The 15,099-nt window shown below is 37.4% G+C and overlaps 2 protein-coding genes across 2 annotated transcripts; both read right to left on the reverse strand.

Annotated features, from left to right (window-relative positions):
- Nucleotides 1–144: 144 nt before the first annotated feature.
- On the reverse strand, nt 145–5,484 carry LOC117340809. The gene is made up of 4 exons (XM_033902586.1): nt 5,360–5,484; nt 3,720–3,815; nt 2,151–2,368; nt 145–373 (listed from the first exon to the last, which is right to left on the reverse strand). The coding sequence occupies exons 1-4, from the start codon at nt 5,376–5,378 to the stop codon at nt 347–349; spliced, it is 360 nt and encodes a 119-aa protein (XP_033758477.1). The 5' UTR covers nt 5,379–5,484; the 3' UTR covers nt 145–346.
- Nucleotides 5,485–7,490: 2,006 nt separating this feature from the next.
- On the reverse strand, nt 7,491–14,837 carry LOC117340810 (delta and Notch-like epidermal growth factor-related receptor). The gene is made up of 7 exons (XM_033902587.1): nt 14,658–14,837; nt 14,304–14,437; nt 13,400–13,513; nt 11,908–12,048; nt 11,430–11,604; nt 10,445–10,703; nt 7,491–7,771 (listed from the first exon to the last, which is right to left on the reverse strand). The coding sequence occupies exons 1-7, from the start codon at nt 14,735–14,737 to the stop codon at nt 7,721–7,723; spliced, it is 954 nt and encodes a 317-aa protein (XP_033758478.1). The 5' UTR covers nt 14,738–14,837; the 3' UTR covers nt 7,491–7,720.
- Between the last annotated feature and the right edge of the window lie 262 nt (nt 14,838–15,099).

Consider the following 15,099-nt stretch of genomic DNA (forward strand, 5'->3'; position numbering starts at 1 on the left):
CAAATTTTATTGGATATTTAAATACTTTACCCGGTATTTCATTTATAGAGAGTTTTTACAATTGGAGATTCATTTTAAATCTGTTTTCAAAATACATCACAGAAAGGTTCTACTTATAATTTTGAGAATGTTACTTACGGTACAAAGTGAAGTTGGAGCGTCACTACCACCTTGTTGATATTGTTAACTTGGCAGTCGACATTGGTCACCTCCCATCTACAATCCGTCTGCTGACACAAGCCTCCACTCCACACAGAATTCAAGCTTCTCAGCGATGCAGTCAACTTTGATTTCAATGAGGGTGTGTCCACACAGATCTCAGGAAGGTCAAAGGTCATTGTCATGGTCACATTGTATCTTTGTAGAACAGCATCTGGCCAGGGGAGATAATCATGTTTCTTACAGTTGTCAAATTATGAATCATTTTCAAAATAACTTCTGATCATTAAACTCAATTACTCTAAACGAGAAACTAAAAATTTTCTAAAGTTAATAGTTTATAATTCTTTATACTACTCTATAAAGCTATAATAATTAGCAAATGAAATCAAAACAGATTTCTTTCCTCTTTTTTTAATGTTAATTTAAATATTTTCTATAAAATATTTTCTGAAATCATTAACATATACAGTCAAACCTGTCATATGTGACCTTCCAAGGGAGGCAATGAAAAAGGTCACATATGACAGGTGGTCTCTTAATCCAGGTTCAAAGAAAATGACCCAAAAAGGAAAGTTCATAATTATTCTGCCACATATGTAAAATTTATCAGCTGCAAGTATTAGTACATATATGAAAAGGAATTACCTCAGTCATCAATTAAGATTGTGAATATAATCAAATCTGTAAGAGACCTCTTGAGGAAAACGAAAGAAAAAAAATCACTTTTCTCTTAATGAAATTAAATGCTTATAATAATGGACAATATATAAAAATATCCCCATTTATACATATGTAGTACAATATTTATCAAAAAAAAATTTTTAATTCAGCTTCATTTATTTTCATTAATATATACATTTAAATTCTTTTAGCATGTTACAATAATTTTTTTTAATTTTAAAATACAAAAAATAATCAAAGAGTTTGAATGGCTAATTTAAATTTTCCAGTGCCAGATTACATTTACATTTTTTTTTTTTTTTTCATTCCTGAATTCCTGGTCCGGACTTCCGTCCGGATTATTAGTCACGTAACTGCATTTCCTTCATAACGATGGAGACGTTTTTAACTGGCAAATATCTGTCCTAATGTCTCAAAAAGAACATAAATTTCAGTTAAACAGTAAGTTGACTGTTTATTCACTCTTTTTCATACTTCCCAAGCAAATGTTTGTATTTTTATCTGTCAAAATTTCGTGAAAATCGTCTGAATGGCGAGGAATGTTTTTTCGCCATATCCCATCTCCTTCTTTCATTCTTTAGAAGTAAAGTACAGTTTCGTTCGTTTTTGGGTGTTATCAGGGCAAAGATAATAAATCCAATACATTTTTTTGAGACAGAATAAGACATTTCATGCATTTCTGAAGTATTTTTTAATCTTTAAAAGCGGACAAGTTCGTCCGGTTTCTTCTTGATTATGACTTCTGCTTCCGTTTTAAAACTTGGAAAGTCGCTGAAAAAAGTCGCTTTTCAGCATTTGGGACACGGAAATGATGGTCGTTAGTCGCGTCTGACAGGTAGTCGCTTAATTCAGGTCACTAGTATAGTAAATAACGTTGGGAGGAAAAAATACGGTCGCATATGAAAGGAAGTCGTTTAATTCAGGTGGTCGCTAAGACAAGTTTCATGATACCTTCGACAAATAACATTTTGACCAGAATCTTAAAATTTTCAAATTTACTGTTCTATTTTTCGTAAACATTGACAACTCTTCAAGATCTTTTTTAAAATTATACTTTAAAGCTTACAAAAAACTAGAAAATATCTGTTAGACATAAATGCGGCCACTGCCAATTGACACCCTAAAACACAGTTTGGTAAGCACTGCATCAGCAGTTTCTGACATTAGCTAGTTACATTGCATCGGGACAGGATGGAACAGGACAGGATGGGACGGGACGGGACGGGACGGGACGGGACAGGACGGTTATGGGTAACAATATTTAACCCCCAGCCCCCATTTCATGGTGGGGTATAAAAACCACTGACCAGCACAGGAGGGATAAATGAATGGTTCCATCCTGTCATCTTCATCATATTGACTATATATGGAGCAGCTGTAGAAGGTTGGGCCTGCCCTGATTGGCTGTTGGTTGGGTTGTTACACTTCAGAAGACAGTTGGATCCATCGGGGGAACACATCGTTTGGCCCCCAACAGGGTTTTCTTGGAATCGGTTGGGTAGGTCTAAGGATCTGCAATTTGAGCCTGTAAAAAACAAAGTGTAGAACTTGTTTGTGCACAATCGCTGGTGTGATGTTATGGTGTGAATATGAGCTAAATCTGTCCAGGGGTTCAATTATAAGCTATATCTTGAATAAAAGCTTTTTATATGTTTAAGTTTAATATGAAAATGAAATATTAATTCCTTTACGAGTTACTGTCACAGCCATTCATACTCGATTGAAGACACACCACACAACAAGAGGGCCATTAGGCCCTTAATGGTTATGATAACTGAACCATTATATAAAGAGGATCTAACGCAAATGTCCATATGACCCTGTCCCTCTGTCTGGAGGGATCAGACCTGCCTCATACAAAATATGATTGGCCTCCTATCCTACAAATCTGGCTGTAATACACTCAAGTTTTAGGAGGAGTAGTGTTTTATAGCAGAATTACAGCAAAGTTCCCCTTATAGGGCCCCGCCAGTCAGGCCCAATGAGACTATCAGCCTAATCTATACAAAATGTGATTGCCCTCCTTAAAAGATGTTTCACAACAAAGTTGGTTGTAATACACTCAAGGTTTAAGAAAGAGAGGGTTTTAAAGCAAAATTTCAGCAAAGTTCCCCTTTTTAGGCCAAAACCCTCTGTCCCTAGGGGTTGGACCAGGCTCACGAAAATATGATCGCCTTCCCCCAATGACATTTCACACAAAATTTGGTAGTAATCTGCTTTGGGGTTAAGGAGGAGAAGCATTTTGGAAGTAAAAGTTTCACGGGGGATGGCGGACGGCAAGATTACAACAGACGGAGCATGATGGCTATAGGTCATCCTGACCCTTGGGGTCAAATGACCTAAGTATCCATATTTGGTATTTTTGGTAGCATACAAATACCAAAAGACCAAACAAAGAAAAACACTTTAAAGTACAATGTAATGACTAGACAGAAGTTAAAGTTTCTTTGACCAAAGTGAATTTTTATAAGTTTGCAAAAAAATATATATCAGTATACCAGAGTAATAAAAAATTGACTTTTAAACCAAACTTCAAATTAGGAAAGCAATGATCAGAAGTTAGAACTTTCAGTAAGAAACTTCTGTTACAATTACTGGTGCTGCCAAGATAGTTTCTCTCCCAAATCTTCCCGTTATACCACCTCCATAAGAGGAGATATTTGAAATCTTGAAGTGATCTATTAAATGAATTATACTTGATTTAGAAACACGAAATATATAATAATTTGATTTTAACAGGAATAGATCACCATATTGAATCCTGCTACATTTAACAGGATATATTGACAAGGTGTAAATTTTAACTGAATTGTGATTCTAAAGGGGTATAATTTTTTATTGTGATTGTTCACCAATCAGAGTTATACATTACTTACGTTTGATATACAGTCGGTATGTACACACAGCAGCGTTGCCTTGACGATCAAATGCTGCCGCGGAAATACCATGAAGACCAGTGGGCAGCTGTGCAGCTAAGAGAGGAGAAATGGTTAAATCAGTCATGACAGAGAAACGGTCAAATCAGTCATGACAGAGAACCGGTCAAATCAGTCATGACAGAGAAACGGTCAAATCAGTCATGACAGAGAACCGGTCAAATCAGTCATGACAGAGAAACGGTCAAATCAGTCATGACAGAGAACCGGTCAAATTAGTCATGACAGAGAAACGGTCAAATCAGTCATGACAGAGAAATGGTCAAGTCAGTCATGACAGAGAACCGGTCAAATCAGTCATGACAGAGAAACGGTCAAATCAGTCATGACAGAGAAACGGTCAAATCAGTCATGACAGAGAACCAGTCAAATCAGTCATGACAGAGAAACGGTCAAATCAGTCATGACAGAGAACCAGTCAAATCAGTGATGACAGAGAAACGGTCAAATCAGTCATGACAGAGAAACGGTCAAATCAGTCATGACAGAGAAATGGTCAAATCAGTCATGACAGAGAAACAGTCAAATCAGTCATGACAGAGAACCAGTCAAATCCGTCATGACATAGAACCGGTCAAATCAGTCATGACAGAGAACCGGTCAAATCCGTCATGACATAGAACCGGTCAAATCAGTCATGACAGAGAACCGGTCAAATCAGTCATGACAGAGAACCCGTCAAATCAGTCATGACAGAGAAACGGTCAAGTCAGTCATGACAGAGAACTGGTCAAATCAGTCATGACAGAGAAACGGTCAAATCAGTCATTACAGAGAACCGGTCAAATCAGTCATGACAGAAACTGGTCAAATCAGTCATGACAGAGAATGTTCAAATCAGTCATGACAGAGAACCAGTCAAATCAGTCATGACAGAGAAACGGTCAAATCAGTGATGACAGAGAACCAGTCAAATCAGTGATGACAGAGAAGCGGTCAAATCAGTCATGACAGAGAAACGGTCAAATCAGTCATGACAGAGAAACGGTCAAATCAGTCATGACAGAGAAATGGTCAAATCAGTCATGACAGAGATATGGTCAAATCAGTCATGGCAGAGAACCTGTCAAATCAGTCATGACAGAGAAACGGTCAAGTCAGTCAAGACAGAAGGTTGATAGAGCAATTCTAGGGCCTTTTGTCATCAATTTAAACTTACACATTATAGCTTAAAATGGTCTCACTCAAGTATCTAGAAGTATCCTATCATGAAATAGTAAACAAGCTCTAGCAAAATCATATGATATATCACACAATCAGATTTTCATCAAGCGATTTAATTTGCCCATGTAAAACTTTTACACATTATGTTGACCCTTGGAAGTGTAGTATACTCTAGACCATTTTACATTGACTGACAGTAATTCATGAGATTTTTTTTAATTGATATGAGATTTTGGAAACTTCTTTTCAAGTTAGAATTTTGGGTTGCCAAAGCTCGCAGAAATAAAAAAATCATTATACACAACAAATCCTGTATGAATTGATAAACCATCTAAAAATCCTATATGTCACAGGAAATTTAGAGTGTTCATATAATTCATCACATTAAATATAGCCAGGCTTAATTTTTAATTTACCTCCAGGATACATATTCATAGTTGTTACAACTGATCCGTCAAACTGTGGAGAGGTCCAAACAGTAAATTGATCTCGCTCAAAAGTCACATACTGATCATCTGGACAAAACCGGACAGACACATAGTTTGATACTGAAAAAAATAAAGCAGGGCAGATCATAAAAATATCATCACATTTAAAATTAGATGGGAAAGAACAGGGAAAAACACATTCCTACCAAACGATTTAACAAAAACCATCAGCTTTCCCTTATCATAATCCATATGAATGTATTCATAGTTAAGACACTATGTACAAGTTCAAGCCACACTGACCCGGTCCTTTTACATTATCTATAATTTAATGAATTTCAGAGAATCCACAAACAGTTTTTGGAATGTCTTAATAACTGTGTAAACAACATCAAAGTCGCAAGTAGCAATGCAATGGTATCCAGTTCATCTAGCTGCCAGTAGTGGTGGGACATCGGTTGGGAATTCAAACCGATCCGATGATCGGATCGGCTAATGCTGCCGATGTCGTTTACCGATTATTTAATATTATAAGAATATCTTCCACAACAAAGTGCAGAGTTATTTTATTGCTCTCAAACTACTAATAGTTGCTTAATTGGTTGTGTGTGTGTTTCTCACTTATATTGCTTATCATTTATTCATATATAGCTTGTGTTATTGTTGATATTGTGTTAAAAAGCCAAAGAAGAATCGTCGGCATACTGTGAGAGTAGGATCTGACACTTGTCTATTTCAATACCTTTTATATTCTTGTTATTTCTTAATTTCAGAGCTAAAATTTCAGCACACATGATAAAAATGTACGGTGCGACCGGGTCCCCCTGTCGGCAGCCTCTTTGTACCTCGAAGAAGGATGAAAAATCCCCCCCTGATTAATTGTTGCACTAGCTGACATTAGTGTGAAATACCTTAATCCATTTTATTATACCTGCTCCAAAACCAAAAAAATGAAAAACATTCTCAACAAAACCCCCAAAAAATGAGTCGAAAGCCTTCTCAAAATCATTACTCCAACAATGTTAGGTTTTACACGGCGATATACTTTTGACAGGCGCCGTGTAACATCTAACTGCCCATAGATGATTTTCCCGATGATGACGATGAAATTTTCAAAGTTCGTTTATTGAAAAAATATAGCGTGTCAACTTACATTTAAATGATCAACGGTGTCCAATATATATTTCTTGCCATAATCCAATGATTAAATGAGAATAATTTCATAACAAACACATATTATGAAGTTTTCTTCTTCCGAAGCGGAGTGGAGCGCAAGCAGACAATACTGCCGTTAGTGATAGTAGAAATACCACGTGATTTGCCGGTTAATACAAAAATGGATTACAACCTATGTCCTACAAGCGGAATACAACAAAGTCTGTATCATTTCGTTCCATTTGAAATAACTAAACCTATTTTGTATCAACCTTTAGGCAGCCATTTTTAAAAACGACTAGAAAAGTGCTACAACGACATGGGCATGTATTTTGTGTGTTCTACACCGTATTATACTGTATATTTGTGTCTGTGACATATATATGGGATATATATTGCAAACATGATACGTAGACATCGTTGTAATGACCTGTCAACCACTTACTTGGGTTTTTTTTTAGCATATTTCGTTCCGCCCGGATATCGGGCGAAAACTGCATCAAAAAATTAGTGCTTCGGAAATAAGAGGTCGCAGTCGGCAAAATAATATCCAATAGAAAAAGAGCCGACCAGCGGCCTCTTATGTTATAGGAGTACCATCAACACTTGCAGCCATTTGCAATGATTTTTAAAGGCTAAAGAGTAGTCTCCCTTCGGTCACGTTCGAATAGTATTCAAGGGTGCGTTCGGTTGAACTATGATCGATTAATCGGTTTCGGGAAACAAGAACCGATCATCGACATCGGAAGGCTCTAACAAGTCGTCAATCGATTATATCCGATGATCGACCCATCACTAGCTGCCAGGCTATATGGGCTTACTCCCACAGTGAGACTCCTTGCACTCCAACAAACATAGAAATAGAACACTTAATATTCAGGGGACAGAGTTGTTTCATTGAATATTTAATCATTCATGTTATTTGGGAATGCTGATTCTTTTAAGTGTTAAAACATACCTCGATATCGACCAGTACAAGACTCCTGGGTAAAACATTGGCCTGTATCTACTTCACTGTTATAGTCTACGGTCAGTGAACCATGCTCAATCTGGAAAATCACTGGAGCATGAACTGTGTCCTCTGGGATGTACAAACTTCTCTCGGAATACAGATCGTTTATCAGTACTGCCGAATCGAACTCCTCTCTGACTATGTACACACGACTGATTCGACCAATCATGCCATCTGATCTGTCAATCTGATTGGTTAATCCATTGTAGGTTCCTCCAATCACAAGCATTCCCCTGTAATGTGAAATAAGTCAAAAGTAATGACAAACCTGGTCCTCGTGAAGGGTAAGGACAATAATCATCACTGACTACCTATAGATAGAATTTTTAATTGCTGATTTTGCATTGAATGTACAAAAGATACAAATTAAAATTGTGACTGTAAATAAACTTTAATATGTTATTAATGTAGTATGTGGGGATTGAAAGCAATATTATAGGACCATACAGGTGTTTCATCCTCCTATGACTCGTCACTATGAGGAGAATGTAATGAGTACAGAACTTACACCATACAGCTGTTTGGTCCTCCTTAGAATCGTTAGTACTGTAAAAGTGGAAATGTTCGCGGCGTTGAAATATTCGCTTATTTCGCGATCATTAAATCTCCGCGAAAATATCCACACGCGAATATAATAACACGTGAAAATATTGGCACCAAATAAATTAAATGCACTAATTCCAAGACGCAAGTTCCTGGTAGTAAACCATGTTGTCTGTGATGTGTAACATTGTCATGGTCGGTCATTTGTCTGAGACATGCTATACAAATTTGAGTAATTAGTAAAATGATAGTATTTCATCTAGTTTAATGTTGATTGATCATTAAACTTTCTTCATTTCATGATAATTACGATCGCTTCAACGTTACTGTAAATATCAATCGCAAAGCTGGTCGGTCATTGTGTAGCTATAGGCCCCAAAACAGCACACGTTTCATTTGTGACAAAATATATCAACTTGCTTGTATTAGAAATGTTAATGTTAAGTCTCCGCGTGGTTATATGTTTTATTTGAATCAGAAACTATCAATAGTTAACTGTAATGAATGGTCCGTTTAATATATTGAAAATACGAAAGGGCTACTGCAGAAATAGGTCTATATATGTTGGTAAATTTAGGTCAGAACATCAATATGTCTTCCTTTAAATTGCCAGGTCGTATTAAATTACTACCAAACTTCTTTGATACCTGCAAAATCAACTATCGCTAATTGGGACACCTGGCGTTGTTTTGACTAGACATGAATGTTTATCACGTCACTCGGCATTAACGGACGTCCGATCCTTTCAACTTGACCGCGAGGGGCGCCTCGCATGGCCTGTCTACCTAGCTTGAGGGAGCAGGTTTACAGGTAATAGTTTGATTGGAAATAGTTAAGAGGTGTTCAGTCGCAATTAAATAACAAGGCATCGCAAACGATACAAATCCCCTCGCGTGCTAACACATGAACTCTGATGCAAAATGGGGGGTGGGGTTATTGCAGGACATTGAAATAACATCAGTTGTCATTTGCGCTGAACTGCAATAGACATGGATGGGCTTATTATCAGGCATGGGCTCATTGCCAGATAAATATGGTATATATTGTTATGCATTCAACAGTATCTGGTTACGCATCACACTAGCAACTTCATTTCCTGATAGTTATTATAATTATGGTCAGGATCCATTCAAAAATGAAGTCGCAACAACGCTGACAAAGATTTTCTATAAATAGTAACGGTGACCTTAACCTTGACCTTGGCACCCTGAAACACGAACTCGTTCGAGGTATTCCCTTGCTGGACCCATATATGAAGTTTGATCAGGATCCTTTCAAAATTGAAGTTGCAAGAGCACTGACAAAGATTTTCTATAAATAGTAACGCTGACCTTGACCTTGGCACCCTGAAACAGGAACTCGTTCGAGGTATTCCCATGCTGGACCCATATATGAAGTTTGGTCAGGATCCGTTCAAAATTGAAGTCGCAAGAGCGCTGACAAAGATTTTCTATAAATAGTAACGCTGACCTTGACCTTGACCTTGGCACCCTGAAACACGAACTCGTTCGAGGTATTCCCATGCTGGACCCATATTTGAAGTTTGGTCAGGATCCGTTCAAAAATGAAGTCGCAAGAGCGCTGACAAAAAGTGAACATACGTACGTACGTACGTACGAACGGAACGCTATATCCCCTCCCCGACTTTCGTCACGAATATATATCCCCTCCCCGACTTTCGTTGCGAGGGGATAATGAACATACTTAGTTAACACTGCATTCAACAATACACGGATGATTTCTTAATTTACTACACAGTACGAGTACTGATAATGCATGTTATTTATACATTTTCGGGGCCTAAAGTTGCAATCAAGTGTCTCGTATGTGGTGTATTTTCAATGTAAAAGACTGAATCAACGCTAAAATATCCGATATATATATTAGTGTTTTCTGTCACACAGATGTAATGCAATGATCACACTTACAGCCAATTAACCTAAGTGTGTCTATTGATCAAAGTTTGGTATATTTACTGGACCGATCGTCGCGAACTTTCAATCTTACTTTATGTACATGGCCAATGACATCGCAGCGCGAAAATATATTTTCATCATGACTGACAGCGCGAAAATATCCCCGCCGCGAACAGTTTGGAGGCTCATGATCACTAAGTGAAAATTTCAACGCACGAAAATATCCACTTTTACAGTATGTGGGGAATGTAACCCATACAGCTGCTCCTATGACTCATCAGTGATTCTAGTGACCAGATTAATAGGAAACCCAGAAGGGGAGTCAGGAAAATCAAAAGGGGCCTAGTGAAATTTTGAAGCATAAAAAGGAAAGGAACATTAATAAAAGTCCAAGGATTAATCCTGCTTACCCGGTACAATGTAAATGTTGTATCAAATCATGCTCACCATGGAGGAAGCCTGATATTGGAGCCAATAAAATTGGTCTCGCCATGCTTCACGTTGTCTATGTAGAGTGTCAAACGTCCGGTTGTACCGCCTCCTTCCAAGGCCTTCCGACCATTCCAGGTCACCACCAGGTGGTGCCACAGTCCGTCCATCAGGACCAGAACCAAGGGCCTGGACAGAGAGGCTCTCACCAACTTGTACAAAGATTGAGCGACTCCTGATGATAAACTGACTGATGGGTGAGCTTATGTTTTCTGACCTGTAAAAAAACAATCAAAGTACCAAGTCCACTGATAGGTGTCGTGCATGAGGGAATGAAAAACAGGAAAAACCATGATACCCTATGTGTAAGATTCCTGAGAATTACTTGCCCCTGATTCCCTATGTGTAAGATTCCTGTGAATTACTTGCCCCTAGATTCCGTGTGAATTACATTCCCCTAAGTGTTTAAATTGTACTAAATTTACTGTTTTTTTCTTAACTGATCTGTATCGTGATTAGATATTTGATAACATTCACTGAACCAATTAGAAGTAAAGTATTCTACTTTCACTTTTAAGTATGAAATGTAAAAACAATCAAGAGATTTCACTTTTTCACCTTGAAGCATGGCTGAGAGAAGTGCGGAAAACTGAGTGGACAGACTGACAGATGGGCGGATGGGCAGATGGACGGACGGACAGATGGACAGACAGACAGATGGACAGGTAAAACCTATAGTCCCCCAGTATCACTATTATACCCCATGATTCTGTTGCATCAATGTTGTTTTTTTTTAACAGTTTATGAAAATATAATTATCTTCAGATCTAATTTCAACACTGAAGACATGTACTAAAGACATTTTCAATGCATTAAACCTGAATTCCATAAGTTTTCCAGGCAAGGGCTGAAACTTGTGGACAATTTTGATATCTGTATGATCAATGCTAATCAATGTAGACATATGTCCAGTCATTATAACATTTATCTATTATGTCCTTACTGAAATCCGTAAATAGAAGCAATGCTTTTGTCGCCTTCGGAGCCATCAAGAGAAGATAGCCTGAACCACAGTGACACTGACAGCGACGTCGAGTTCAGTGTAAACAATGCATGGCTGTCCATAGTCTCACATACCGATAGGGATTGAAGGACGAAATCAAAATCATACTGGATCGCTGTAAACAAAGAAATTCAACTACAGTTATAAATGTCGGTGATTGAGAGTGATTATTTTTCAGTCAGTGTTCAGTCCTTTTTCACAATTTGTGAGTGAAGTTTTCCAACCTTTTCCAAACTTTAATTTGACAACTTTTCTGAGTCAGTTTTTTGTATCTTTTCCACAATATGAAAGTAATTTCTTTTTCAATGTTAAATGTCTTTCTTTTTCAAACTTCATTTTCCCAGTAGTATACAAAGCCAGTAAGGATAAAGACTTTCCACTTTTTTACAGTATCATTTTCAGACCGAGCGTTCCGTACCTTTTTCACAGTTGAAGCCCAGTTTTCCATTAGGACAGCGACACCTGTATCCATTAATTTTGTCCTCACAGAGGGCGCCACTAGGACAGGGATTACTGGTACAATCATCAACATCAATGTGACATCTATCTCCGGAGTAACCTATAACAGGCATGGAGGTGTACATAGAACCTCTGGACATTAATCATTGTCCAAATTGAGTACTTCAAGAGGCCCAATGGGCCTGTTTTGTTCACCTACTACAACTGCAACTTTTAAAGTTGATGTTTGTCATTATATGTTTACATCATTAAAGCAAACTGGATGCTAAGTTAAATATATCTTCATTCCAATATGAGAGTAAGATAAGTTTATTCATCCAGGCTTGCTACTGGCCAACTAGCGTGATCCTGGGACAAATTGAGAAGTTGATTAATGATTTTAACATATCTGACCGCTATGGGACATTGAAAGTAGGTCAAGTACGTCATTCATTTGAACAGATATGATTATTCATCCCACTATGCTACTAGTAAGATATCATGAGCCTGAGCCTCCTTTTTACAGAGATGTTTAAAATCACTCATACAACCTTGAAAGTAGGTCAAGGCCATTTACTCTTAAAGTCTTGGTAGAACTTAATCCTAAGATGCTAATGGCCAAACAGCATCATGAGTCCATGGACATCTTGGCTATTGACAAGCTATACATGTCCCCTACTGGCCCCCACTAAAAACATTAAATGTGTGACCTTGACCCAAAAACAGGAACTTATAAGTTATCTAAAGGGAATGTTGATGGCATTCAGACAAATAACATAAACAGATAAGCTGTTAACCACTGATAGATTGTAGAGCCATAATAAATTCAATAGCAATGAAACTAAACTAAACCAAACTTACAATGATTTCATCATTTAGTGGGACTACCCCATGCATGAGTACCGTTGAATACGAGCAATGATAATTCAGTGCTATCACAAACATCATCTTTAACCTCGTTGTAATAACCCCGAGTCATGTGTGATAACCAATTAATGCACCTTTACTCTCAGTCATACATGTATGTGTATTTTACGGCTAGTAATCAGCATTTCATACTATGATATGATTAAAGGGGCATTCTTTTGTTTGAATAAAGTTGAGGTTGTCAAAATTAAACTTATTGGAAAATATGTATTTTTTCCAAAATAGTAAAAGTTATAATCTTTACATTAATAAGGCAGTTTTACTCTCAAGATAAACCAAAGTTCTTTGTGTATTAAGTCCTGAAAATTCTTAATTCGACCCCTAATTACTGCAACGACATATGGTATTTGTATACGATGCAACTTTTCCCTGTACATTTCGGCGCTGATTTCATTACTTGTAGGCACAAACACTCATATAATCATCGTTCGGACATAGATATCATCAATACAAATTGTGTTTGTTTCTGATGTCCAAGCCAAGGAATGGCCCTTTAAAGTTGCTTTGTGGAAATACAAATTGTATGTCGGTATCCTGTGTCTCACCCGAAGGACAGGTACATTGGGTCTGTTTGTTGACAACAGAGCATGCCCCTCCATTGTCACATGTAGCTGTCTCACAGCGGATCTTCGGTGTAGTACATCCTATTCCCATGTAGTCTATAACAGATTTAAAATCAAAATCTTAAACAAAACATGTTTTTTCAATATCATCCTAATCATAATATCTCATACGACATTCAAATAAAATATATTTTTCATCAAAAATATCACTTATAATATTTTCTATGACAGAGATAATATATTTCCAGTATTTCCTGTGAGAGTGAGAGTTTATATGCCTCTAGTTATAACTCAATATATATATTTTAATATCTATCAGAACATAGTTCAGATAGTACGCATACACTTAAACCAGGCTATAAAGATTACTCATGAGAAAAGTGGCTTTTTATAGAGAGGTTCCTCTCAAATGGATTCTGTTCAATTGAGATAGGAAGTGAATGAGTGGTGTATTATCTCTAATTTTGAAAATTCATGATTTTTTTTTTTTAATTTGAGAAAGATAATCAAAAGAATAAATCAGGAATGGGGCAACCAACTGCCAGTATCGCAATGCTTTGATTGGAAATTATAATCATGTGGTGCTCGTCACAACCAGATTATGACATATTAAACCTCAAATCTGATTTTGGTAAATTTAGGCTTAGAAAATGAATTTCACTTTTGACCTCAATATGATCTTGCATCCAAGACCTTTGATGAACATTTTATATGGACCACATTACCATTACATATATGTATGAAATTCCAGTAGCTGACTGAGAAATTGTGATACCCAGACAAATTAGACAAGTGTCTCCAACAGGGATGGACAAACAGATGTGTAACAGTAGGTAAGATATGGACAAACATGTGTAATAGTAGGTATGATATAACTACCACTGACCTGATGAACATCCACAAGTAACATTGCCCCTGACATCCACAGAACACGTACTGTCGGGTCCTACACAGTGGTTAGCAAGGAGGCAAAGGTCATAGGTCAAATCACAGTCTTTTCCAATAAAGTTGTGTGGACACCTGTAGAAAATTGAAGTTAATATTTCCACTAATTTTTATACTGTTCCATTTTAAATGTATTTGTGTACTGTATATTATTTTCAGGTTTATTTGTACTTTTTTGTTTGTTTTAAATTTTAATGTGATTCAACATGAGTCTGATGATTAAGATACCAATGCATATCAAAGGCATATAGGACATTTCTCTGTGAATCTATTTATAACATAAAGAGTTACTTACACACACATGAAGTCGGTGACTTGATTATAACATGTGCCACCATTCTGACACGGGATATCATCACATTTATCCAGCTCCATCTCACAGTTCACACCTGTCAGGTGAGGGCCACATGTACAGGTGTAAGACACACCCACAGGCGTACAGGTACCGCCGCGGTGACAAGGATTACTATCACATGCATTTCCGTTCTACAGAATCAAAAGTACAGATTAAAAGAGGAAGAAGCGATGAAAAATACCCTGCCCATGGTTGGGCTCAAACATGGGGCCACGGTGGCCGAGTGGTTAAGGTGTACCAACACTTTATCACTAGCCCTCCACCACTGGGTTGCGAATTTTGAAACCTACGTGGGGCAGTTGCCAGTTACTGACCGTAGGCCGGTGGTTTTTCTCCGGGTACTCCGGCTTTCATCCACCTTTAAAAGTTGGCATGTCCTTAA

This window comes from Pecten maximus, chromosome 13 (assembly GCF_902652985.1).
Source record: "Pecten maximus chromosome 13, xPecMax1.1, whole genome shotgun sequence".
NCBI lineage: Eukaryota > Metazoa > Mollusca > Bivalvia > Pectinida > Pectinidae > Pecten > Pecten maximus.